General features: G+C 49.5%; 1 protein-coding gene across 1 annotated transcript in view; it reads right to left on the bottom strand.

Moving 5' to 3' along the window:
• Positions 1–27,837, bottom strand: part of ATP10A (ATPase phospholipid transporting 10A (putative)) — a 160,592-nt gene that overhangs the window by 72,723 nt on the left and 60,032 nt on the right. The window contains exon 2 of the mRNA XM_079910208.1: positions 14,297–14,501. Within this exon, the coding sequence (XP_079766334.1) occupies positions 14,297–14,501 (205 nt within the window). The remainder of the gene's footprint in view (positions 1–14,296; positions 14,502–27,837) is intronic.

Here is a 27,837-nt window from a genome sequence, read left to right as displayed (position 1 = left end):
GAAGACTGCAGGTCTCTGTGTATCTATCTGTGTGCACGTACGCACATACACAGACACGTGTGCACTCATGTCGGTCACAGAGGTGTGCCATGTGCCTGTGGTTTGTCCTTACATTTTAAACTTTAAAAGCCAAGAATGCTTGTTGTATATCTTAGTCTTGTGTTGCAATACTTCTGGAGGCCTCAGAGGACGGATGTGATATTTGAAACTTCACCCACGGGCAGAATCTGAAAGTAAACCAGACTCCAGGAGCAGAGGAAGCCCCCGAGGCTGTAGGCACACCTAGGGGAGGACCCAGGACACCAAGCAAGGAGGCCTGGGGCACACTGGGGACAGCATTCCAAAGCATTGGTGTGTTAGAAAGAGTGTCCCCTCGGAAGTGGTGGCAGAAGGAGTCCTGCGAAAGGGAGGAGGGCAGGCGTACAGGAGAGCCAGCGTGGGAATCGGAGTAGCCCTAACGCGCAGTGGCACTCAGCTGGGCAGAGCGGCTTCCCTAGGACACCAGGTGACAGTGGCCCTAGCTTGGGAACACCGAAGGAAGAGGCTGCCAGATCCATGAAGTCCAGGGCCCAGAACCTGCTGTACCAGTACTCACCCCAGGAAGCACTGCTCCTGCCCCACGGACTAACCTAGCGGTGCAAACAAAGCATCCCTGAAATTACTTCTAGGGGAGAATATCATTCAATTTTGTTTTATCCAGAGGTGTTCAAAGGCACATCTTTTGTAGAAGGTGATCTATATTTGTGACTTTTAAAAAAAAAAAAAAGAAGTGTCTTAATTAGTGAATTACTGAAATATCTGCCTCCATCAAGAAGAAGAACATAGGGCTTCCCTGGTGGCGCAGTGGTTGAGAGTCCGCCTGCTGATGCAGGGGACACGGGTTCGTGCCCCGGTCCGGGAAGATCCCACATGCCGTGGAGCAGCTGGGCCCGTGAGGCCCGTGTATGGCAAAAAAAAAAAAAAAAGAAGAAGAAGAACATAGAAACTGATTATTATCCTACTTGTGTCTGGAAAACAGAGGAAATACAGAAAACTAAGTATGTCCAGGTATAAATCAGCACCACTTGACTTCTCAGACATGAATCCCACAATAATCTTATCAAAATGAGATCCTGCCTCTGTGGGGCTGTGCAGGCCTGGGACTCAGCATTTATCACCAGCCCCAGGTGAGGGCAATGCTGCTGCTCTACCCACCAACCTCCGGACAAGAACACAAGAACACAAGCAATTACGTGAAAATAGTTTTTCAGTCTAAGACCCATGGTTCAGTGTGGGCTTCCAGGACCAAGGATGCCCCAACTGGTTATCTCAGCCATCCTTAACTTCCGGTAGCTGAGACACAAGGGTCATCACCAAGGAGGCCCCATCTGTGATACCAGAAATCATATGGACCCTGCCCTTGAATTCAAGGGTGCCAAGAGCTCCCGGCTCCAGCCTGCCAACTGCAGAGGATAACTCTGCAGTGTATCTGGTGAACGCTTGTGAGGAGCCTTATGGACATAAATGAAGACTTCCTTCTCAATTATTTTCCCTTTGCAAGCCTGGCCTTTACAACCAACCTACGGTTTGAGGTGAAGCACCTCCAGAGAGCCCCGGCAGGTCCATGGACACTGGTAATGATGTCGGCCCTGCACGGTGGGGCTTCCTGTCTGCTGAGCTCCTGGGCTGTGAGTAGAGATCTAACAGTCCCCGGCACATCAAGCCAGCATCCTCCCTTCCTCTGTGGAATACGTGCCAACAGTTGCAATATGTGACAAAAGGATTCCCTCTAAAAACCAGGACTTTCCCTTAGAAGCATGTAGCCCTGCCCTGCGAGTGGGTCAAGGAGCAGCTCCCCAGAGCGCTGGTTGTGTCCTACCTGCTCCCATGTTCTTGCACCAGGGAGGCAGGTTAAAGCTGCAGACCCAGAGTCCCACACCCACAGGCCAGTACTCCATGCTGCAGCCTCCTCCTCCCCAGAACCCCGTACAATTCCCCACTAGCACCCAACTCTCCAGCTCTCTCCAGGCACTCTGGACTCACTGAGCTCAGGGCAATGCCTCCCACTGCTGTGTTTATTATCAGGCTCTTCTGCACAGAGAGGCCCACAGGGGCCGCTCCCACCTTTCCTTTGAGGACAGTCATGGGGGCAGGGGCAGGGGCAGAGGCACCCATGCTGAGCTCTGGTCTGCCGGGAGAGGAGGACCTCTGACAATGCTCCCATCTTGCAGATGTTGAAACTGAAGGCTGAGAGGTGATATGACCCTCTCGTGTCGCAAGCCAGCAGGTGCAGAACCCAGAATCTGCTCTCCACAGTGCTCTCCGTGGCCCCCATCTTGTTCACTGTGACCAAGCCTGCCCGGGGTCTCCTTCTCAGACCCCAAACTGTCTACCAGCGACTTCCTCCCAGGCCCGTCAGGGACTGTGGTTCCTCCTAAAACAGGGGTTTCCTCTGAGTCAGGAAGAAGGGGTGAGAAGAGCCAGCCACCACCGAGGTGGGTCGGGAAGCTGGGAAGGAAGGAAGCCACATGCCACTTCACAGGCCATGGAAGGTCAGCTTTATTTCTACTCAGTGTGGACTGAGGGGCTGCAGCCTCAAGTCAGCCTCCCCAGCTCTGCCAGCCTCTACTATAATTGGGTTTTTCTTAGAAAGTCTTGGAGGGAACGGGGCAGGCAGGGCTAACACACACAGAGCAACCACACGCCCAGGCATCACCCACCCTTCGGGAGTGAGGGCAGGGTTGGGCGGTGACCAGGGAGCCAGGAGGCTGGCCGAGCCCCCCCATGCTGCTTCAGGCAGGCTTCAGTTTGCATCCGGCTCTGCTGCAGTCAACAGCTCAGATCACTTAACCTGCAGTTCCTTAAAGGAAGTGACGTTTTCTGTTTTAATCACAGTGCCCAGCACACAAAGTGCTAAGTTTGTGAACAATGAAGGAGCCTTTCCGAGCCTCCCTGTCCTCCCGTTTCCTCATCAGCACCTGGATCCCACCACCCTGTGAGGCGGGGAGGGGGCAGTACCCCCCACCCCCCACCCCGGGCTGCCCATCTCAAGGAGGGCAGAGAGCAAAGACGGCAAGGGCTCAGTTTTCCCTCCACATCTTGGCCAGACCCCTAACGGTGACAGCTGTCATGCTCATTTAAAAGCCCAAGTGCAGCACTGCTGTGAGAAGTGACCCAGGTGCTCACAGGGCCACACTGCCCATGGGCAACTGCTTCCTGTCCCTGCCGTCTGAGAGCAGCAGCCTTCACGGGGACGTGCCAGAGGTCCAGGTGGTCATCTCGTCTGCCCACAGTCCGAGGGTCCCTCATCACCCCAGCTAATCAGCTGGGGCACCCCAACCCCCATCAGAGACGGAGCCTTCTCTCCAGCCCCAGAACCCTGTGCTCATCCAGGCCTCCTGGAGTGAAGCCAGGGACGAGGACCACAGCTCGGTGAGAAGCATAGCCCAAAGGCCCCAGAAACAACCTAGCCAGGGTTTTGCCAACACTTCAAACCACTAATCAACTCTTAAGTGGAACCCACAGATACATGTGTACATGTACATCCCTATCGACTACATCTATGTGTGTATATATAGAGAGAGACATATATAGACAAACACGTATCATGCATTCTGCCCCTGGCTTCTTGGCATCAGAAGTTTCTTTAGACTGGGCTGTTCTGCTACACAGTGCACTGTAGTCAGATATTTGGACAGTCATCAATTTCTTTTCTGCCCTTTCTGGCCTAGGGACTTGTCCCTTAACTTTACCACAATGCTTTAAAGTGCCTGCCTTCACTGCAGGCTTCTGAGCCACAGTGCCAAGGTGAGAGCTGCCATTTGGACATGACTCTAGCAGCCACTGCAGCAGTGCTCAGGGCCAACTGCGGGGGGAAGACGCTGCGTGGACACACTGGGAAGGTGCAAGGAGGAACCAAGTCAGGTGCTGTCCTAGGAAGGATGGACTCACGCACCCCTGCAGGGTGAGCGCAGGAGCTGGAGGGGCGCTGCAGGTATGGGCAGTGCAGCCAGGATGCCTGCTTTGTAGCTGCAGGACTGGGGCGAGCCCGCTTATCTCTCTGGACCTGGGCCACCTTACTTGTAAAACAGGAAGGCAACTGTTTTTATCTCAAGGCAGTTGTCCTCAGCCCTGGGGAAACCCTGGGGAGCTCGGAACAGCCCAGTGCCTGCCCACCCCACACCAAGGTAGGCAGAGCGCTGGGGGGCCCAGCCCGGAGGGTCCCATGTACCCCCCCAGGGCAGGTTTAGGTCAACCATACTAGAAAGCACTGTTAAGTGGTTAAGTGCCAGCAAATGTCAGCTGTGGAGACCACTGCCCCAGGCTAGTTGCCAGCAGCTTTCACAGTTCTGAAGAGCTCTGTGGCGGGGAGGGGAATTGCTCTCCATGAAGGGACCTTTCAGAGTCACATATTCGGGACAAGGGCCTTGGGTGTCCCCAGCTGAGGTGACACCTCATGAGGGGCTGCCTCCCAGTCGGGGTCCCAGGCCTGGCACTGCAGAAGCTACAGGACTGGGACCAGCTCTCTGCACTCAGGGAGGGTCGGGGGAGCGGTAACTCCAAGTGCTGGGCTGGGGTGGCTGGGAAATGACTGAACCGTGACAGCCACTGGGGAGGAGTGACCATGACCAAGGGGAGGGGAGGGTCAGAGGGGTCTCCTGAGCTGTGGGGTGGGTAGTAGAAGGAAGGGGTGTCCTGGCCACCTGCTCCTACCACAGCAGCTCAACGCCTTTAATTGTGGACATTTTTGGTGAAAGGTGCAATCAGTGGAACAAATGGCTTCTTCTGCTTAGAATAAAGCAAACATTTCCCATGCCTCTCAAGCCACAGGGGTGGAATCAGAAGCACATACTCCAAGCTGGGCAGGAAGCCAGCCAGACCAGGTGTGGCAGTGTGACCACGGGACCCCAGACTCACCCTGTCCACCCCAAGGACGGCCACGCTCTGCCCCCGCCCCCATGGCTGTGGATGAGCCCGGCCCGGCCCTCCTCCTGTATATTCAACAGCAATGGTCTAGGGATCTCTGGAGGTGGCCCTGAGTCCCAACCGTCCCTCTGCCCCATGATAGGCCAAGGGGCTGAGTCCCTCTGTGTGTCAGGGCTCATCTGTCACACGGGACCTGGATGACATGGGTGTCCCAGCACCTCCCTCAAGAGAATCAGAGGAAGCAGTGACCTGGGAGGCTCAGAGAGGCCTGGCACACAGTGAGTGCTGGGTGAGTGTCAGCTGGTTCCACTACCCAAGGCGGGGGCGGAGGGGGGAGTGGTTGGCGCAGACAGTCTCATTCTCACCAGAAGGGTCACAAGCTCTCTGAACACTAACACAGAGCCCCCCCAGTTCTGGGTTCTGCACAGTGCCAGCCCTAGGGTCTCCTGTCAACAGGGTCAACAGGGGGTTGGCAGGCAGCTGTCACAAAGATGCCCATCTCCCCAAGGGGCACGAGGTGCAGGATGGCTTAGAACAGGCAGATGGCCCCACCTTGTTGAATCCAAGTGCTCTTGAGCCTCTGATCTCTGGTGCTTGGGACAAACAGTCCCACCTGGGCTATAGAGCCCGACCCTCCTGGCACATCTTCCCTGCCCGTCCTTAGCCTTGACACACCAACACTCAGAATATCCAAGCAGGGTTTCAACACTCACGACCCTGGAGGAGGGTCTCCAGGGCTGAGAGAGACACGCCCCCTCTCAGTCTGTCCTCATGTCAACCTCACAAAGTCTGTCCTCACAAGATTTCCTGCCTGATGGTCAAGGCTCTAAAATGCTTGATAAAGGCCGGATGACCAAACCAGCCATTTGATGTTCCTTCCAAAACAAACCTAGATCTGCAGTCCTTTGAAGCCAGCCTTCTTTACCACCCAAACGAAAGGGCTCACTTCTAACCAACAGCAGGAAGATGTGCTGAAAAGTCACTCATCACAAGTATGTGAGACTATTTTTTTCCTTTTTTCTCAAAGACACAAGACTCACACATGGATATTTCTGTTAGGGTTAGGGTTAGGGTTAGGTGTGTGTGTGTGCAACAAAGAACAATTCTGAAGCTTTGGCCTAATTCTAAACTTACAAAAACCCATGCAGATGTACCTCAGTGTCTGCTCTCTGGATCGGAGGGGAAGATTTCTGGTCACTGGCTATGACACACTGGCTCTGGTCACTGGAGGGGAAGGTGCCCTGACACATCTGTTACTGCAAGAGGCTCCACTGGAAACCAACAAACTTCTGCCTGACCTCGGCTGGGTGACAATGCCAATCGGGGCTGCTAGGTCGAATCCCGGTGCCTTCCCCAGTATGGATTATTCGTCAGCACTGCTGGAAAAGCCCCGAATGTATCTCAATATGGTTTAAACGCAATTCAGATGTCAGGAGCACAGTTTCATCCACACCCATCAGGTAACAGTGTGCTCTGTAGCACAGCTCCCTTCCCCTTACAGGTGAGACAGACTGGGACCTGGGACCTGCGACACTTTGCTGCAGTGCCTGCACCTAGACAAATGTCTCCTGGAGCTACGAAATACAAAGAAACTATAGGGACTAAAAATAACTGCGTGCATGCACAGTTGGGGCACATTATGGACAAGATTCAAAAAGACCAAAAAACACACCCAACTGCCACTGTTGAAGAGCTGGGAGCAAAAGCAGGGGGTCGGGAGCAAAAGCAGGGTACTGGGCATGCACCCCGCATAGAGCACCACCTAACGGGTGGGCAAACCTCCTAAGCCACCCCTCCAGTCCGACCCCTGGACGCACCCCCACCCTCACCCCATACAAGGAACCAGCTCGCCACTCCCGCCAGGGAGTGTGCAAGGGAAACTGTTACTTGTTCTCACTCCTCCCTGCTGCAGCAGGAGCCCCAGTAAAGCCTTGCCTGAATTTCTTGTCTGGCCTCTGATCAATTTCTATTGCTTGGGGAAGGCCAAGAACCCTGGTAGGTAACACAAGGACTGGTTCACAGGACATCATGATGACTGTGCAGATGTGGATAAGGATCCCTGCTTTGTTCTGTTGTGTGGGGAGGCCAGACTCTCAGAAGCACTCGCACCAGTACAAGAACCTAGCACTGGCTTCCACTCGAGGAGTACATGCAGGCTGAAAGCTTTATATAACTTCCCCAGTAATTCTTGGTAAAATGGGGAACTAGACTCAACATTCAGAAACAAAAGGAGGATAACTCAAAAAATTCAAATGCTGTGGCGACTGGTCTCATATTGTGGGAACAGGGACCTTCCTCTCATCGGGGGCTCTGCTCAGAAAACAAGGGGAAGGGACACAGCCCCAGGCACGACACCCCATCAAGGAACAATCTGCCCCAGAGTCCACTGCGCAGAGACGGGACTGCCTGGGCACCATCGCCTAATGTGAGCAGTGAACAGGAGATGTTCAACAACCAGACTGAAAATTCCAGGTCCCCCAGGAATGAGCTCCTGCACATCAATATACTGCTAGAACAGTATGTCTTAGCCCAGGAAAGAATCTTTATCCTCTCCTCAAAGATAGTCAAAAGTGGTAACTTGGGCACGCTTAGCTCATTTTGCTTTATTCTTTGGGACATACACTTGCACACACAAACTCTCACACACATACACATACCTATGCGCATACCCACACACAAATACACTCACACGTGGGCAAACACACATGCACACAACCACACGTCTACATACACACCCATACCCACTTGTGAGGAGGACCTTACTGCCAACTGGACAGATCTCACATTGCCAGCTCCTTCTACTGGTAAGAAATGCCTGCTCCAGAAACACACACACACACACACACACACACACACACACACACAGAGCCTCAAACTCTGCAGTTGCTGATGCAATTTAACTACATTTAGAAAAGTTGGAATTTGATTAAATTCCTTTTTTTCCAATGAAAATAAAAATAAAACTTCACATTGTATACCACCATGAATAGAACAAAAACCTTATTGCTTTAGTTGTCTTTTTCCTAGAATAGAAAATAACCACTTCCAACCAAACAAAAAAACACGAAGTTAAATGCACACAAAAAAATGTTGAAGTTTCTATATATTGTAATAAGATCTTTTAGGATTAATACTTCAGGGGAGCCTAATATTATCAACTTCCTGGCATTTAGTTGTTTTCATTAAGATTACAGTACTTTACTCTCTGCAAGCACTGCTTTCCTAGACCACAGGTTCAAGGCAAAGAATCCATGGCAAAGTCACCTGGATTGGAAACCAAAACATCTTATTATACAACCAAATTGACATTCCCCACGAAGTAAATGCAGTTGATATTATAAAACATGGTATGTCTCAGATAATTATATTACCTACCTAACTGAATTGCTTTGAATATCCACACTGGCTAGAATTAAATTTTTTGTCCAAATATAGTTATTGTATTCTCAAAATAATTTTCTTTCTCATATTCTTTCCTGTTACCTATTTAATATCCTTCAACAAAAGTATATGATTGTTAAATATGAGAATAAAAATGTCTCACAGTATAAATTATGAGCTTAGTGACTATATTTCATTATGTAAAAGAAAACCATGAATCTTTTTGCCAAGGCTTGATATTGACCAATCCAATTAACACACCCAGCCAGCTGTCTTTGTTTTCCACTTAGATGACAGATGGTTTCCTTCTTCAATCCCACAGCAGAGAATATAGCTAATTTGAATACTCCAACAGCTTAAGGAAAAAGAAACTTTGGTGTAAGAACTATCTTACAAACCAACTTTTCACCCCTAGTTTTCCTGTGGTAGAGATAATTTTGGGAGCATGTGTAGGTAGAAACAAAAAAATATTAATTGTGTCTCCTACATATTTGGAATTTTAGTCATTCTTCTAAACTCCCTGAATTCTGTCAAGTAACTTGGGGGAGGACTGACTCTCCCTCATAAAGGAAACTCTGAGCTTTGTCACTGCCTGAGAGAGTCTGGCACCCAATGCTGGTGGTAATTTAGTAAAATCTACGTGCAAAGTGGAAGAAAAGCCAGGTCACTGTCTTAGGATCCGTGCCAATCTAGACATTAGGTACATCTTTTTTTTTGTTTTTGCGGTACGCGGGCCTCTCACTGTTGTGGCCTCTCCGATTGTGGAGCACAGGCTCCGGACACGCAGGCTCAGCGGCCATGGCTCACGGGCCCAGCCTCTCTGCGGCATGTGAGATACTCCCGGACCGGGGCACGAACCCGCGTCCCCTGCGTTGGCAGGCGGACTCTCAACCACTGTGCCACCAGGGAAGCCCTTAAGTACCTCTTTTTAAAGTAGTGCTTCTCAGACTTTTTCCAGCCTAGGAAATTTCCACACTAATGTCATCGGGAGCACGCGCCAGGCACACATGCACACACGTGTGCACACACCCACACACGCCTGGGAAGAGCGAGCTTCGGCAGGCTTGTGGGTTCAGCTCTTCCTGCAGCTCCCACAATCACCGCTCCAAACTGTGGGAAGCAGATGGCCCTGTGGGTGTAGCCGGGGTGTGGGCAACAATCCCACAAGTCCATCCAAGAGACAAACTGGAGGAACATTTTTTCCCAGGAAATTAACCCACACATAAGTCCCCTCCTAGACGGCCCCACCCCCTCTGAAACTCCAACACCACCTGAGGCTTAGGGCCCCTGCTTCTGCTTTATCCTCAGCAGTATCCCTAGTCCACCTCTGCCCGATTTACCTATTCACACGTCACACAACACCATGAGGGGAAAGACGTTTACCTGTTTTGATGGGTGCCTAGAATGGCATTTAAAGCATAGTAGGTGCTCAATAAATATTTGTTAAAAGAATGAAAAATCACAAAAGTGAGACTCTGTAAAAAAAAAAAAAGATCTTTATGTAAAATTATCAGCCTAAGGACCTCCTCATTCTGCAGAAATGACTGTGCGAATGTTACAGATGAGCTAGAAACTTCTCCCTGTATAGAGGCTGAACACATGCAGCTGCATGGGTAGGGCTGCAGGTCTGAATGAACGCGTGGGATGAAGCAACACAGATGCCCAATGAACAGGAAAGACAGGGAGCTGGAGAACCCCCATCCTGCCAACCCAGGAGCTGCCAGACCTGGAAGCTTCGAGCTCTCCGCTGATTCGACGGGTGGGGGAGGGGGGCCATGGCAGAATCTCCTGACTTCCCTGTTTGTCATCTATAAAAGGGTATGATCATCATTACCTCACAATTTATATTTTAAAATATGATTTTAAAATGTTTGAACCACTATGAACGGGAGAGGCATAATAACGCCTGGCCCCCAGGACGCCGGAACAAATGTGAGTTGTTATTGTGACAGCTCGTGTTCAGCCTTGCCGTCCCTCTTATTTCTTGGATAATGCCAATTTCACCCCAACTTTTTTTTTTTTTTGGTCACACTGTGTGCCTTGTGGGATCTCAGTTCCCCAACCAGGGACTGGACCCAGGCTCCTGGCAGTGAGAGCACGGACTCCTAACCACTGGACCGCCAGGGAACTCCCATGACCCCAACTTTTAAATCAAATGTTTATTTTGAGGTGCCAATATCTATGTTTCCTTCTCCAGAGGCAAGATGGCTGGGTGGCTGAAGGTGTCTGGGGGCCTTGTCCCCTTGGACTCAGGAGTCTGGGCAAGCCATGCATCCCCACCTCGCTGTGTTTCCAGCCCCTCAATTCTGTACAATTTGTCTAACTCTTTTCTTTACATACAATCCTGTTTCCACCTCTGAGACATCATCTGACCTGTATCATTGCCTAAAACACCTACCCGGCACCCAAACCCTCCCATCCTAGCCTTCAGAATACGATTTAAGCCCTCTTTCTGGGAGCTTCCCTAGGCCTCTCGGAAGGCCACTTTCCAAGCCCAATCCCCTAATGGGATTCTTCTTGTTGCTCAGTATCAAGTGTCTGCTGGTGAGCAGGCCTGGGTCCTCTAGGTGTTGGTCCCACTGCCTTAAATGACCAGACCCTACAGCGTGTGGACCACTTCCCTCTTTCTTAGCGTCCTTCCCCAAGCAAACAACACGCACTTCATAAATGACTTTGGAAACTGGAGAGGGTGGGAAGAGGAGCCACATTCTTGCCTTGTCAGCCAAGGGTGCTAGAGGGAGGAGCTGGCCTTCAGGTGGAGGGTCAGTGGATTTGTTCTCCAGGACCCAGGCTGCACAAGCTCTCCCCAGCTCTCAGCTCAGGGAAACCAGATCCCTGAGGATCAGCCTCGGAACCCAGCCCAGGCTGCTGCTCTCTGCATGCCCTCTGAACACCTCGCATATACAGGCCTGGGATCCGTGGGGCTGCTGTCCAGAGAGCCGCCACCTGGCCTTCGTCCATGGCAGCGGTGGGAGCCCCACACAGAGGGTGGCATCCCCAGCACCCGGCTCCAGCAGCACCTGTCCCAGCATCTCGCAAGCTCCCAGGCCCAGCACCTCCCAGTGTATGGCTCCCCTGCACCTGTGAGGGCTGACCCACTGGTACAGCCCGCCCCTCAGTAACTTTTCTGCCATCCCATGAAGGACAGCCATGCCCTCGGCCATGAGAACAAGACTCAGGCTTGGGGGCCTCTTCCCTGGGCACTATCTTACCACCAGGACCACTGGCTGTTCCCTCTATCAGCTCTTCTACATTCTGGGGAGTCCCTTCACTTTTACTGTGCAATCCCCCATGAGGAGTTCTTTACATCAAACTTGCCCTGGCCAAATCAGCTGCGGTTTCTGCCTCCTCACTGGACCCTGACAGATACACCCAGCCCCTGCATGAATGTCAAGGTCCTCTCATTTTCTTCACCTTAGTTTTGCAAATCACCTCTAATTTAAGTTTTCCTAGGGGCCTGCACTTCCAACTGAGCCCTCGTCAACGTGGCACTGTTAATGTGCATTGGACAGGAATCCGCTCTTCACCTTCCTGAGACACCAGCTGACTCCACCCGTGAAAACCCCACTTCAATATATAGAACTCAAATGTTCCTGGCATTGTAATGTTACAGCCAAACCTTGGTTTTCCAATTGTCAGGTTTTTAAAAGCCAGAGACTTCCTATCTTTATTTTCCATGGGGCAGTTCATACATTTCAGAATAATAATGTATGAACAAGAATTCAGGTACCAGAAAAATGCCTTTGGACGTTAGGGAAAGAGGGAGAAAAAAACAGAAAGTGAAAAAATATACCAATAATAGGGACTAGAGTGTGCATACATATTGAAGAATTTGGGTGCTGATAAAGAAACTTTTTTTTAATCAAAATGGTCTTGGTTCTTAATTTTGGCCATTTTGACTAAGTTACGGCTCAGCTCCATTGACCTCCTCAGGCATGCACGGGCACTACGCAGCAGGATGTAGGATGTGTCTGTCTGTAGCGATCCTGGAATTTCAACATCCATCTTACGAACAGTGCGTTTATACAAAGCACCAGTGAGAAAAGTGGGTGGAGGAGGCTTTTAGATATTACTGGGTTCAGCAGCTGAACAAATTAGAAGACAGGAAACAAGGAAGTTTTTCCCGAAAGCTGACCAAGGAGATGCACCCCCGTGGCTTTGCCCCACCCGCCACACAAACAGATCCACTCTGCTCGCAGGTTCTGCAGTTTCGCCAGGTTTTCCACAGTGTCTGAAGTTTCGCCCATTAGATACACGGATGCATCCGTTTATGTTACAGGCACCCTCTGCGCACACTGGCTGCTCCACCTGGATGGAGCTGGAGCCTGTGCGGTCACCACCTCCCTCCAATCCAAGCCCATCCCTGCTGACCTCAGGGCTCGTCCCCACGCCTGTGCCCTGGAGAGGGCTTGGGAACAGTGGGTTCTGGGGGAGAAGCCTTGGGGTGAGGCGACCTCAGGACACATGCACATGTGGCCGGGGGGGAAACGGCAGGGGAATGTTGGCCCACATTTATTACCAAACCCTGGAGCACAATCAGTGCAGAAGTTGGAACTCACTGAATGTGCCAGTGCTGGGCCTCAGGGGTCCCCAACAAGCACTGTCACCAACTCTCCTGATCCGGGAGAAGAGCATCCCATTTAAAAAAAATACTATTTTTAATGTTTATGTATGCTTTGCCTCGTTCCAAGAAAGATTTGAGGCAGCTCACAAAAACATTCTTGGCGCAAAAGGAGATGAAAATGAGGAAATCATGGTGGTGGACAGAAGCGAGGGCAGAACAATCCAGACATTGTTGAGGAAGTCCGGGCCGTCTGCAGGAGGTGGGTGAGTGTCAGGCTCAGAAAGTCCTGCCACCAAGGCCAGCAGTAGCCCCAGGGTGTGGGATGCCATCTGGCCCTTTGCAAGCGTGTAGGAGGTGCCTTCGGCTGTCACAGTGACCAAGGGTAAACGGCATGGACACTCATAGAGGGATGCGGGGATGCCCCCCTCCCCCGACAATCCTGCACAACTAATGCCCTATGTCAAATGCCGACAGTGCCCCAGGGACACCCCCAGGCTATAAAACAAGCCAACTGCTCCAGACCCATCCCAGTCCTGATTCTAAGTCCTGGTTCTCCTGTAAGAGCTCACTGAGAGGGCGCCAACGACAGAGGAAGAAAATCCCCAGTGTGTGTGACACTGACACCCATTATGTGACAGAGGAAGAGACCCCCCCCCCAGTGGCTGCCTTCCTGAAACTCAGGAGCTCACTGCCTCGGGCACTTCTTAAACCTTCCTTCCTTGATGGCAAGGCGCCTGAGTGACAGAGACAGGCAGCTCAGTGTCAGGAGAACAAGGTGTGGGCTAGCCCACTGCCCTGCCAGACACCTCCTGATCCCCGAGGGCTCATGCTCCTTTCTGTCCCCTGGTGTTGGCACCCCTGCATCCTCTGCACAGACCCGGAGGGGGACAGAGGTTGGAAACCCCTGACAGGGTCTGAATTTTCCGGCCACAAGGCTATCGGTGGGTATAGGTGGTGGGACCCTGCTCCCCTTCCTACTTCTCGCTCCCCACAGGGCCAGCATTTCTGAGCTGTGGTCGATGCTCCTCCAAGGCAGAATTCAGTCACAGAAGACCTGACACTGAACTCAGAAACACCCCTGAGGAGAGAAATTCCTGAGCCACATGCTGGGGTCAGGTCATTACTGCTGCTGTGTTAGAATGAGAGCAACAGCTGGGTAAATGCTGACAGTCAGCCAGTCCCAAGTGTTCCTAGTGACTTTAAAGGGACTCCAAATCTACAAATTGTGCCGTGGAAATCAGAGTCATAAAACTGGGTCCTGTTTCCCATAGCCACAGGCCGGTTATGTGCTCAGGGGGACTGGGGTCCTCTCAGACCCTCAGTCCCCCATCCATCCATCAGCCTGGCCTGATGGAGGGGATACAGGTGCTCGAAGGCCTGGAGGGCCGGCATGGGAAGCACCACAGGACATGGTACCTGGAACCCTGGACACACCAGGTCACTTACGAGCTCGGAGAAGCCTCGGACCACCTGGCGCCGTTTCAGGTTGGTCTCTCCATCCAGGTTGGCCGTCTCGATGTGGCACAGCCCGTCGGGGTCACTCGAACAGAGCAGCAGGATGTCTGCAGGGATGATCTCGTTGCAGCGAAGACGCACAAAGTCTCCCACGCGGATTTCTTTCCAGAATCGGTTCACGTACTGCTTTTCTTCCCTGGTAAAGAGACAGCCATTAACAAGTCTGGAGGAGATCGATGGAGGCCAAATCTGGGTGATGGGCACATGCAGCTCATTGAACACATCATGCCACTTTCTGGTATGCTGAAACTTTCCATAATAACAAGCATTTAAAAGAAGATTCCTAAAGGCCACATATAGTGAAACTCCAGTAATATGAAATATCTAGAACAGGCAAATCCATGGCAATAGAAGGTGAATTCGTGGCTGCCAGAGCCTGAGGGGAGGGGAGATGGGATGGGGAGAAATTGTTTCCTGGGCACAGGTTTCCATTTGGGGTGATTAAAATGTTCTGGAACTAGGTAGTGGTGATGGTTACACTAAATGCCACTGAATTGTCCCCTTTAAAATGGCTATGCTTTCCACTCCTAGGTATATACCCCAAAGAATTAAAAGCAGGGACTCTAATGTATATTTGCCTACCCATGTTCATAACAGCATTACTCCCAATAGCCCAAAAGTGGAAACAACCCAAATGCCCAACAATAGTTGGATAAGCAAAGTGTCGTATATTCATACAGTGGAATATGATTCAGCCATGAAAAGGAAGGAAATTCTGACACATGTTACAACATGGACTCAGAGGACATTATGCTAAGTGAAATAAGCCAGTCACAACAGGACAAACACTGTACGATTTCACTCTTATGAGGTCCCTACAATAGACAAATTCATAGAGACAGCTAGCAGAACCTCTGTACCTTCTGCAGGATGGAGATCACAGCAGATGTATCCTCTCCACGACGCTCAAGATGAAGTAGATAATCACTCAAAACAGTGCCTGCCACAGTCAGCTTTCAACCCCTGATAGTTACTATTGATTAATAGGTAGTAGGATGAAAACACGGGTAGATTTCTGCTTTAGATTTTTTTTTTTTTTTTTTTTTTTTTGCGGTACATGGGCCTCTCACTGTTGTGGCCTCTCCCGTTGTGGAGCACAGGCTCCAGACGCGCAGGCTCAGCGGCCATGGCTCATGGGCCTAGCCGCTCCGCAGCATGTGGGATCCTCCTGGACCGGGGCACAAACCCGTGTCCCCTGCATCGGCAGGCAGACTCTCAACCACTGCGCCACCAGGGAAGCCCTAGATTTTTTTTTTTTTTACTCTGGAAAAATGGGCTCATTAATCCTACAAATGGCATTTTTAAGAGCTCCTTGGAGGCAGTTTTGTCCAGTTTTATAAATAAGCAGAGGAACAAGACTTTATCTCAACATGACATTCTACATGAGAAAACTGCATGAAAAAATCCTCTGGGTTATGTTGTTAGGAAAATAAAAAGCCCTAAAACACACTTCACTTTCACCATCACCTTCTCACTGGCCCCCCACACTTCCTCGCCTGAGCTCCCAGAGAACAATTCAGCAGCGAGTCTGAGTCTCACCTGACTCCTGAGCGCTGGGTGATGAGTCCTGAGTGTCAGACCTCTATTTTATTCCACACTGTGGATCTGAGGGAACCCACGGCAGACTTCCAGGGGCTCCTAGCATCAGTTGCCCCAGGTGCTGAAAAGAGAAGTAGCCCCTTCCACTATAAGCCTCTATTTACTTGCATTCCTCTGTTTCAAGACACACCGTAGTTTGGTCGCTATAGGGCCAACAAAGATAAATTAGATACAATTTTGTCCTCAAAAATAAATTCAAGGCGAGACCAAAGCACTAGATAGCACCCCCTGGGGGCTATAGAATCAAGCCCCCAATGTGAGCACAAAGGTATTCTTCTGGACCCAACCCTCCCTGCAAGGCCAGGGTGCTGTTCAGGTGAGGCATCCTTTTCCAGCTGTGACAAGTCCCCCAGCTCCGGCCCAAGGGCGCTGCCCGCTCACTGTCACAGTCTGACTTCTTCCCAGTGGACAGACAGCCTTGATGAGTGACAAATGAAACATCACTTAACTATGTTCCTATTTCCTCTTCTGAAGATCAAACCTTGACTTTCTATCATTGCAACATTAGCTCTTTAGTCTTTCTTCCTTATCAGGACACTTTGTTGGCTTCTCACAGAAAGTACAGAGGAATTTGAAAGGCCCTGTCCTTTCCAGAAGAAAGTTTCCAAAAGCTAATTTGCTGTGCGGTCACTGAGGTGGGCAGTGCACGCTGACAGTGAGCTGGACAAGCCCCAGTGTGACAGCAGCTTCCAGGAGACCGGTGGTCCTACACTGGCCCTGGGGACAGGCAGGAGGCGGGGATGACCGGGCCAGAGGAGGCAGGGCGTGACACTGTCTGGGTTGTTTATCTTGACTACATTCCATTTACAGAACTCATCAAAAATGAAGTCAGTTTCCATCTGCCTTGAAATCTTAGAACATTAGCTTGCCCACTCCAGCAGAGCACATATTGAAAACAGTTAACTTTGATGGAGGCATTTGAGCCCGAAGGAGACCCCTGCACAGGCCCCTGTAAACACAGAGCAATGGATGAGGAGACCTCGGTGACCGACCGTCCTGGCAGGAAGACCCGTCCCAGCCATGGAAAGCAAAGGGAGCTGCAGCAGAGCAGCTCCAGGATGCCTGAAAGAGAAAGGCCCTGCAGCTCACAGGAACTCCTAAAGCAGCAGGACCCTTAAAACCCAGACTCAGGAGTCACTTGTGGAAGAACAGCATCACAGAACCCCTTCATCACCTCGACAGACAGACAAAAATTCCTCATTGAAGCCCCACAGTCCGGTTGACTGTTCCAGCGGGAGCTCCAGCACTGAGTGTGGACCCTACACTGACCCGGCAACACCCCTGCCTGGCCTGCGTTACTCTTATTTTTATTATATGTATACCATATACATTATATAGTAACATATACTATATAACTTATATATAATATATTACATTTCACATGTGTATGTCTATACATATATAACAGATACATTACATATAACATACATATTAGATATAAGTTGTCCTCCTTTTCTCAGCAACTGTATTTGGACATAAGGTCTTTAAAGAGGTGACTGAGTCAAAATGAGGTCATAGGGTGGGGCCCTGATCCTTATAAGGAGAGGGAGAGACACCAGGGATGTGTGTGCACAGAGGAAGACCATGTGAGGACACAGGGAGAAGACGGCTATCAGCAAGCCAAGGAGAGAGGCCCCCAGAGACACCAGTCCTGTCAATGCCTTGATCTTGGACATCCTGCCTCCAGACTGTGAGACAATAAACTTCTGTTGTTTAAGCCGCCCAGTCTGTGGTGCTGTCACAGCAGCCAGAGCAGACTAGCACCCCATAACTTCAATTCCCATGACTCCAGCTGGAAGGGGCGGCTCCCAGCCTGCAGGGATGGGAAGGGGGAGAGCAGCAGAGGACCAGGTGACAGAGGGCATCACACCAGGAGACACTTCCACAGGCTTGTGTACCACATGCCCCCGTGTCTGTGCACAGGAAAAGCACCGCAGAGAAAACACGTAAGTCCCACTAACACCATACGGCAACACTGGCCTCCTAAGAACACTGATTTTAGAAGCAGCAGGTAAACAATTTAGGACTGGCTTCTATATCCTCAGCTCACAGTGGATGCAGGCTAGGGTGGACAGGACACATGACCCCTCCTCTCCATAGGAAAAGTCTCAGGAGTGTATGCCACCTGTGGCCTCCCTGCAAACTCCAGAATTCTAACTTGCACCAGGCAGGTGCCTGTACTCCTCCAGGGACCAGGGGATCCACCTGAGATGCAAGGTTTAAAATCACCCAGTCCTCAACACTATGCATTTCTTTCCAGCAATTTTAGGAAGTGGCACTGTGTAGTTTGCCCCTGAGATATTCCTTCTAAGCACAGGTGCTGCCCCATGTGGTGGCAGGATTCTGAGACATCCCCTAGATCCCCAGCTCTGGTGTGCAAGTCCCTGCCAGCGCCCCACCCCCGGCCCCCAAGTAAAGTGGGGGCTGTGAATGTGGGAGGAGTCACTCCTGCAGGTGTAATGAAGGTGACCAGTCAGTGGGCTACGAGCTAATCATCAGGTGGGCCTGATAGAGCCACAGGAGCCCTGTAAACTGGGCCTAAACCAGAGACAGTAAGTCAGACACTAAAGTGTAGAGAGCAATGGAAGGGCCTTATGAACAGGGCCAGGAGCTGAGAGTGGCCCTGGCCATCAGCCAGCAAGAGCACGGGGCCCCAGGCCTACCAGCACCGGAGCTGAATTCCACCAAGAACCTAAATGAGCCTGGAAGAGGACGAGACCACAGCCAGGCCAATGCCTGGACTGCAGCGGGTGACACCCAGGGCAGAGCACCCAGCCAACCTGCACCTGCATGCCTGCTCCCTGAAGCTGTGACAGCACACATCTGAGTTGTCTCCAGCTGCTGAGTTTATATTAACTCATCACACAGCAGTAGAAAACTAATATGCACAATTCCCTTCTTCTGCACAGAAGCAGGAGTCAGAGGCAGCTCAGTCCTCTCAGGGCACAGCAACTGGAAAACTCCCACTCAGCTTTAGAATATGCATACCGAGAAAAGACTACCTCATAGGAAAAGAACGCAGAGCAAGACTGGTTAAAATCCAAACACACTTCCCTCTCCTCACAAAGTGGGAGCCCAACAGAAGGTATGCATAACATATTAAAATGTGGGGAAACCTGAAAATGTGTAGTCTTGAAATATGGGCCACATCATACATATTACAAGCATGGAGCATGGACCCTCCAAGAGAATGACAACCGCCCTTGCAATCAGCCATCACCGAGTACCCTGCTCAGGTGTCCTGAGAGGTCTGCCCCAGAGTGTTGATCCAAGAGGTCAAGGGTCATTGGTGGAAAAAAGTGTGATTCTTCTGAGATGGGGGCGGGGGTGGGGGAGGGGTCCAAGCTGAAAGGGGTCCTGATAAAAACGCCTTCTGTTCAGAAGAATCCTTAGGAGGCCACAGGCAAAAACATGTCTTTTCTAGGGAAGCACTGCCACCGGTTTTTCTGCGCCAAACCCCTCACCTCTTGGCCTGTTGTTTGCTCAACTGTAAAGCCAGAGTGTTAAATATATAATTTCCAAGATCTGTTCTTAGGCCAAAAGAGGCTTCTAATGATTAGCTTTCCTCTTCTGGGAAAATCAATTAACACCATTTATAATTAGTCCTGCTGAGCTTTGAAGTTCTTATCTGAGCCTTTTTTGTGCAAAACAGCACAATGTGGGGGGTGAAGGAATAAGGAAATATTAGAGTGACTAGTGACAAATTTTATTTAAAGACAAGCAGTAAACAAAATTTTAAGATCCCTTAATTCATCATTTTTGGTCAGTTGTTTAGGCTGACAAACTATTTATTTGTACTAGTTATGTTTTTTGTTTTTTTTTTTTTTTTTGCCGTATGCGGGCCTCTCACTGTTGTGGCCTCTCCCGTTGCAGAGCACAGGCTCAGCGGCCATGGCTCACGGGCCCAGCCGCTCCGCGGCATGTGGGATCTTCCGGGACCCGGGCACGAAGCTGTGTCCCCTGCATCGGCAGGCGGACTCTCAACCACTGCGCCACCAGGGAAGCCCACTAGTTATGTTTTTAAAGTTACTAAGTAAACAATTCCAATAAGAGGAGGTAAGCTGGCTTATGGAATTTACAGGAATTATTTTAAGCAGTTGAAAGCAGGTTCTTCCTGAAGATCACTATGTTACTTTCATGTAGCTCTTCATGAATGGTTCAAGGACTCCTGCTCAGAACTGTTCTGTTAATGATTTATTTTTTGAAATGCATCAGAATTCCCACCAGTTCAGCCTCACTCATGATCCCTCTCCAGTGTTGAAACTGTCTCTGCAATGGCTAAGGGTTTTCAACAATGTATTTATAAATCTCTCCAATTGTATTGGGGGGAAAAACAAATCTGATTCCATACTGGATCTGTTTCTTTAACTTCTGTATTCTATTGCTTTTGCTTTAAGTTAATCACTAAAGGGACATTGCCTTTAAGCATAAATTATACATAATGGCCCATCTCTGGGAACCGTGCCTCCCAGGTAATGAGCCTTAAGCTAAAATACCTTTGTTTAGCTCACAGGAAACATCCTGACCAGGCCCACCTGTGAATGACTACAGGGAGGAGAAATTAACACATCCCCTCTGGAGGCTGACCAGAACCAGGAAATGTTTGACTTTACTTCCCCTTTTAGTATAAAAGAAGTCTGAATTTTAACTCAGGCAAGATGGTTCTTTGGGGCAGGAGTCCATCACCTTCATGATCTGCTGGCTTTCCAAATAACGTCACTACTCCTTGCTCCAGCAACTCATCTCTCAATTTACTGGCCTGTCCTGTCGTGCAGCAAGCATTATGAGCTTGGACTCAGTAACACGATGTGGCCAAGGTATAAAACCAAACAAACAGATAAAGTTTTTTTAAAAAAAAAAAAAAGGCATTGCAGAATTGAGTGAATTTTACTTTCATCTTCAGTGCGTTGTTATCAAATAAATTTTCATTTAGGTTCTTGGATTACCATTTTCCCAAACAGTAAAAGAAAATTTTTTTAAGGTGACAACAGATTCCAAATTTGAGAAACCATTTAACATCCCTGGTGACCCACTGCCCCTCCTTGTACAAGGACAGTCCCAACAATAATTGGGCTGTCACTGTCCCTGATCTCCAACCTGATTTATGGAGTCATGAACGTAAGGGTCCTCCTGCCAGAAGGAAGGAGGGAGAGGAAGATGCACACCCATTTTTGACTCCACCCACAGCAGGTGACTCCTCCCTTGTAATGTGACACGACCATTCCAGTTTAGTGACCAGGAGGCAGGCTGCCCACAGTTCTAAATGTATCCATGAAATGCCCATGTCACATGCATGGAACCAGCGTCCCAGGGCATCTTGCTGTTGGAGATGCTTGCCTCTTCCATTTCTCAGTAATTTAGGAAATGAATGAGAGATTGAAATGCTTATAACTTGGATACATATTTGATTTTCTGGCCCTTACATTATCTAACAACTTTACGTGGCCATATTTTACCATCTACTTTCTCATGTTCCAAAAATGCTCCCTTTAATTCAATTGCATATAAGTTTCACAACCACACACAGGAACTCCCCAAAGCCCTCCCACCATTCACCATGCCCACACCCTGCTCAGGTGCTGGCAACGCGTGTGCAGGGGTAAACAGGGCACATCTCACTCACCTCCCTTGATTTTTCCCTCCCTTAAACTTGTCTCTCCCCCAACAAGGCCAACAAAGGAGTGTGTCTTGGGTTTGGATGGGCAGGAAAGAATGAGAAAGAGAAAGAAGAGATGGAGGGTTTTTAAGGTTTGAGCAAATCCACTTGAAAACATGGCATTAAAGATGAAAGTACAATTCCCTCACTTATGTTTTAAGTACAATTCAGGGCTGAGAAGAACACTTGTTTTGATTAGGCAGTCAGGGAGTGCCTCCTGGAAGAGGGGGCATCTGACTTTAGCTCCTGAAGGATGAAAAAAATCTTAGCCTAACCCATACCCCACCCACCCCAAGGAGACTACTTATACTAAAGAGTGGAATTTAGGGAGAGGCTAAAAGGGCAGTGCCCAAACCGGAGCTTAGGCAGGACACAGCAAAAGAGATCAGGAGACTCAGACACAGAAACAGAAAAGAAAGACCAGGCGTGGGAGTTTGACTGTACAATCGATGTGACTGGACTCCATGAATGATTAGATGAGTCAGGCACGGGGTGCCCAGGTCTCCAGCCCTGGTGGCTGGAATGTGGGAGCCACTGACCTCACCCAGAAGTGGGTGTGCTGTGGGATGGAACAGAGTCCAGTTGTGAGCAATTCTGAGTCCAAGGTGCTGGTGGGCGTATGGGGTGGGAGATGCTTCCAAGACCAAGAGAGATAAAGATAGGCACTCAGGGTTCACACATGGAGGTGACAGGATGCTGACCATGGGCACTGTCATGGTGATTACCAGGGAGAGAGCTAGCTAGACGGAAACAGCGTGAGCTCGGGCAGAGGCAACGAGGGAGGGAATGCGGAGGAGGGGAAGTCGGTGGGGGTGGCTGGGCAGGCAGGCGGGGCAGAGAGTGGAGGCTGGGAGCCCAGGATGAAGATGTGCCCAAGGCCTCGTGGTGCCCGCTCACCACCACAGGCAGGAGTCCAGGGGCCACACTTTCCACTGCCAAGTGATCACATCTGGACAAACAGTCATGGAATGTGAGCTCACAGTCACTGTATTTTTATTTCCTTTTGTGGGGCCTCAAACTTCAGTGGCACAAACCTGAATACGGCACCCCTGTTAAGATCAATGGTCACTTTTCCAAACACTCCTAGCCCCTCTTCCTCCCCCTCCAGACCTGTTTTCCACTCTAGCACATTTCCTGCCTGACTAAGGGAGAGTTCAGTCTCTTGAAAGACGGGGAAATGTTTTCCAGGAGTGGGCCACCTGCACAAGGTTCACGAATGCTTAACGGCTTGGGACAAGGCTTTCAGCCCACGCCAGCTGGAGGCTGACACCAAATCCCCGTCAGCGCCCACATATCAGTATCATCTTAATAATCAGAGCAACAGAACAGTAGGTACGTCCCCCCACTAAGTGCAGCCCTCATATGGAGCAGGCAGCATGCAGAGTGCTTACACACAGTCCTCACACTACATTCTCACTTACGGATGGACAGACTGACCTGTCCAAAGTCACACCCAGAAAGGGGCACAGCGAGGACCAAATCTGTCTGACTCCGGGGCCCATGAAGCCCTGGGGGAGGTCTGGTTTTGAAAGTATTATACATTTTACATTTAATTTGTGGTTTGTAATTAAAGCAAGAGCTGATATTTTGTTTTCTTAACTTAGAAAGATGGTGTGATTGTTCAGAACAGTTAAGTGAATGGGGTACCTGTATGGGCAGCGCTGTGTAGAATCATAGAGAAAATAAGACCGCATGGTTAGCAACATTCCATACAACGTCTCTGACATGGAACAATTTCCCCTATAAAGAGAAAGCTCTTTCCAAACATAAAATTGCTTCAGGTCTACCTGTCAGTTTATCACATCCCCTGTTGGTAAAACATCCGGATCCTGGATAAGAAAGGCAAGCTCCAAGTAAAGTGCTTCATTTACTAAACAGAAAAAAAGTTGGCCAGAAATATCGGGATGCATGCAGTTGAATGCATGTTCTTTCCTCCAAATGGTTCAAGATCGAGGTAGGGTCAAACATAAAGTATCTAGAAAGATCCACAAAACACATTTTTAAGAAAAAGAGAAGCCCAGAGAACTCACGAAACACGCAAACCGACTAGACTCAGGCCTCCCAAGCATGGCCCGAGTGAAGTACTCCTTTGGCCCTGCAAGGGGAGAGCTGCTCAACACTTTTTTAAGCTTTTTTAAGCAAACAGCACAAATGAGAAAACAGGATGCAGTGAGAGGCAAGCCCTAAATGGGAATGTGGCAGCAAGAGATCCAAGAATCTCGTGGAATAATCATTGTGGCAAGGCCTGATGCCTTAGGGATGAGAAAACCCTGCATGGATTCATTATTCAGATGGTGGACAAATGAAGGAGTATGTGGGGATGAAGAGAGTGAGAGACAGAGATGGACAATTTTCACAACATTTTAAAAAGACCCATAGAGACTCTGAAACTACCTCAAATTTAATATACACTCATTATGAGACAGGCCTGGGACCTGGGACCCTTTGCTGCAGCGTTGCGATGCCTGCACCTGGACAAACCTCTCCTCTAGCTACAAAATACAAAACTATAATGAACTAAAAATAACTGCGTGTATGTACAGTTGGGGCAAATTCTGGACAACAAGATACAAAGAGACAAAAAAACCCAACTGCCACTTCTGAAGAGCCGGGAACAAAAACAGGGGGTCAGGAGCAACAGCAGGGTGCTGCGCATGCCCCCTGCACACACCACCACCAAGGGGGTGGGCAGATCACCTAAGCCACCCCTCCGGCCCGACCCCTGGACACACCCCCACCCTCACCCCATATAAGGAATCAGCTCAACCCTCCCCTCAGGGAGCAAACAAGGGAATCTGTTACTTGTTTTAGCTCCCTCCTGCTGCAGCAGGAGTCCCAATAAAGCCTTGCCTGAATTTCTTGTCTGGCCTCTGATCAATTTCTATGATCAATTTCTATGATCAATTTCTATATTGATTAAGGAGGCCAAGAACCCTGGTCCCTAGCAATTACACAACAGGCAAAGAAGGGAAAAGCCCAGAATGAGAGAGATAATGGCTTTAAAGCAGGGTTTCTCAGCCTCAGCAACGTTGGGGCCAGATCGTTTTTTTTTTGCAGAGGGCTATCTGCACTGTGGGACTTGGGCAGCACCAAGCCCCCACCCAAGAGGGGCAGTAGCCCCTCCCCACAAATTCTACCAGCCAAGTTCCTTCTGGGGGCAAAGTCGCTCCAGGTGGAGGACCACCACTTCAGAGCACCCAGGATGGACATTCAGGAACATGGGTTATTAAGTAACCTTTACAGAAACAACATATTTTAAAAATTATGTGGGTGAGAACTCAGCACTGAAACAGAAATGGCAAAATCTGCAGCAGGCACCAGACCCAAATCTGTTGCATAACGTCCAGAATGTGTCTCCTTTCCACCCTAAACTGAAACAGCTGCTCCTTCGGTGAGACACGCTAATGGATTCGGAATCTCATACTAAACATCAGAGCATGCTGGCGGTACTCGCCCCGGATTACAGGGCCTCTGTCTTCTTTAGAATGAAGATTGGATGCTGACTTTGCCAGCCCACACTGGACTATGCTGGGACCACACAATTATTCACTGAAAGGCCACACTGCATACCCAGAAGAAAGGAATTTTCCCCAGGAGCTGTACTAGCTTGTGACAGCAAAATGACACCTAAAGGAACATGACCAATTAGAAACTTCTTGGTGAGTTATAAAACTTTTGTTTTTGGACAAATCATTTCTACAGCAGTCTTTTCTGAGTTTCATGGGACAGTCTCAAAATAGCTCACCAGACATCAGGATGCGGGGATCAGACTCTTTATCCCAATAATAGTACTGCCCATTTGTAAAGCATGTAAAACACTTTGGGGGCACTTTTAGAGTTTTCAAGTTAATTTCTTCTACATTCACTGGTTGGTATGACATTCTCATGAAACAGGCAGGATGACTCACATTTCAGGCAATGCCTTAAAGCTGGGAGAGGTCTTGTGTTTTTAACAATTTTTCCTAAGTGGCTGCAACAATACATACTTCTCCTTTGGTACCTAAGAGTACCTGCCCGCCCTGTTTCTGCAAACAGTAAGTGCTTCTTTCTTTTCTCTCCTTGCCACCTGATAGGCAGACAGGACACCTTACCTTTTTATTGCTCCTGCCTGACTCCCAGGCCATTTAACCTGTTCTTCTGGGAATAAACTGCCTATTTTCCCACTGTTTTTCCTATCGTATTGTTTACTTCCTTCTGGACAACTTAATTTGTGAGAGCTTTTATATTAAAAATATTAATCCTATTTATTTTACCTTGAAAATATTTTTCTCTAAAGAATTATGTTTTTTAATGTTTGCTTATAGTATATTTTTGTCATATAACAGTTTTAAATTTTTCTATAGTTAAATATGTGTGAGTTTTCTAGGCCTGGCTAAGAAAGTCCCCTGTGCCCCTAGACTGGATGTTTACTTCTTTGTTTTTTGTTGGGGAGTGCAGCATTCTTTTCTTTTTTAGTATTCAAATGAACTGATATTCATTTTTATATAGTACAACCTGAGGGTCCAAGGCTGTTTCCTCCAGACAGCCAATTGTATAAACACTGTTTATTAAATAATCCTTTTCCCACGGAACTTAAGTACCCACTCTAAAATTCTCATATATAATATCATGCATTTGGGGTTTATCATGTCTTTCTCCATGTCCACACTCTGAGATCCACTGCACAGTGTGCTGGATCAGCCCCATCACTGGGAGCCCCCAACCCCGGGTGGAGGCAGCCCCCTAGCAGGGCCCCGGCTGGCACTCTGGGTGACACGGGGTGCTTCCTGCTGCCACCTCTGCACCCCTGCGAGTCACAGTCAACTTCATGCTGCAGCCCTGGTTCTACTAACTGTACGAAAAGTCCCTCCTGTTTGATCTTTTCAAAAATGTCTTGGCTATACTGGGGCATTATAAACTCTAAGGCCATTTTATTCAATTCCAAGAGAACCTTGCAGGCAGAACCACAGAAACACATGCACCCTCTTCTTGGAGAACTCACTCTCCCACCCACAGCCACAGGAAGCCTCCTGCTGGCTTACATCCTTCAAAGAGATACTGCAGTTTTCTTCATGCAGGTTTTGAGCCCTTCTTGTTCAATTCACTCCTAGGTATTTTATAGAATTTGTTCCTGTTTTCAGCACTATCCTCCCCACTTCCCTTCTGGGTGCTCACTGCTCCCTGAGTTACTGTGAGTCATTCTTTATGGTCCCAAGCCTTCCTCAGCAGCTGTTTCTCTGGGCATGAGTTCCCTCTGCTTAAACCATTTTCATTTCCCTGGTGGCCAGGCCCCTTTGAAGGAATGGTTACTATTCTTGGTTAGCACGTTTGGTTAGCTCTGCTTTCTAAAATGATGGCAGGTGCCCGCCTTACGGAAAGTGAAGCGGCCCCCAAGAGAGCAGTGAGCATGAAGTTCATCCGGGCTCCCACTGGCAGCCTCTCCCAGCCTCAGGGGCAAATGAAAAGCACCCCGGAGGCCAGAGCGTCAGGTCACCCTTGCATGCACCAACGGCCACCTTCCCCACTGAAGGCCCACAGCCCTCTGCAGGCCGAGGCTTTCACCAAGACACTCTCCTTTGTGGCACCCACCCCAGTGCTGTTCTCCGAGTGCCTGTGGCCTATGCAGGAGCCTGAGCCAGTGCTCTGTACGGACCCAGATGGACCAAGGTCAGTCCAGATGTACAGAGACCTGTGGCCACTGCTCCAGCATGCAGGTTGGAGAGGAGAAAGGTTCAGGCCCCCATTTCCCCAGAGCCCCCTGCTTCCTCTGAATCTGAATTTTGAAAGTAAGAAGGCTTCATTGATGACAAGGTCCCTTCCTCTCATTTGACATTCTGAGGGGACTAAGGGCCAGAGAAGTAGACGGATTTTCCCACTCGGTGGGGGTGATGGTCTGCTCCCACTGCACTACCAGGAGTCTTCCCGAGGCTCACTGAAAAGCACTGACCTTTGGGTCACTCTCTGACTAATACCACGCTGGGTTCCTCCTGGCCAAGCAGAATGAGGAATCACGCAAGCAACCTATTCTCTATATAAAGTTCTCTAAAAAATTCACCGCAATAACATTTCTCCATAACTGATTTATTGCAAATGTCCCTCAGTCATGACAAGCACGGTGAACGACGTCAAACAAGCCCTGTCCTTCAGAAGATTCAGCCCCTGGAACGGAAGGGATGTTAAAATATGGATCAAACTATGCTCTGGCGACATGATTTCTTTTGAAGCAGTTTGTGTGGGG

Source organism: Stenella coeruleoalba (assembly GCF_951394435.1).
Source record: "Stenella coeruleoalba genome assembly, chromosome: 2".
In the NCBI taxonomy this organism is placed as follows: Eukaryota; Metazoa; Chordata; class Mammalia; order Artiodactyla; family Delphinidae; genus Stenella; species Stenella coeruleoalba.
Note: the sequence above shows the minus strand (reverse complement) of the source record. Positions and strands in the feature narration are given on the sequence as shown.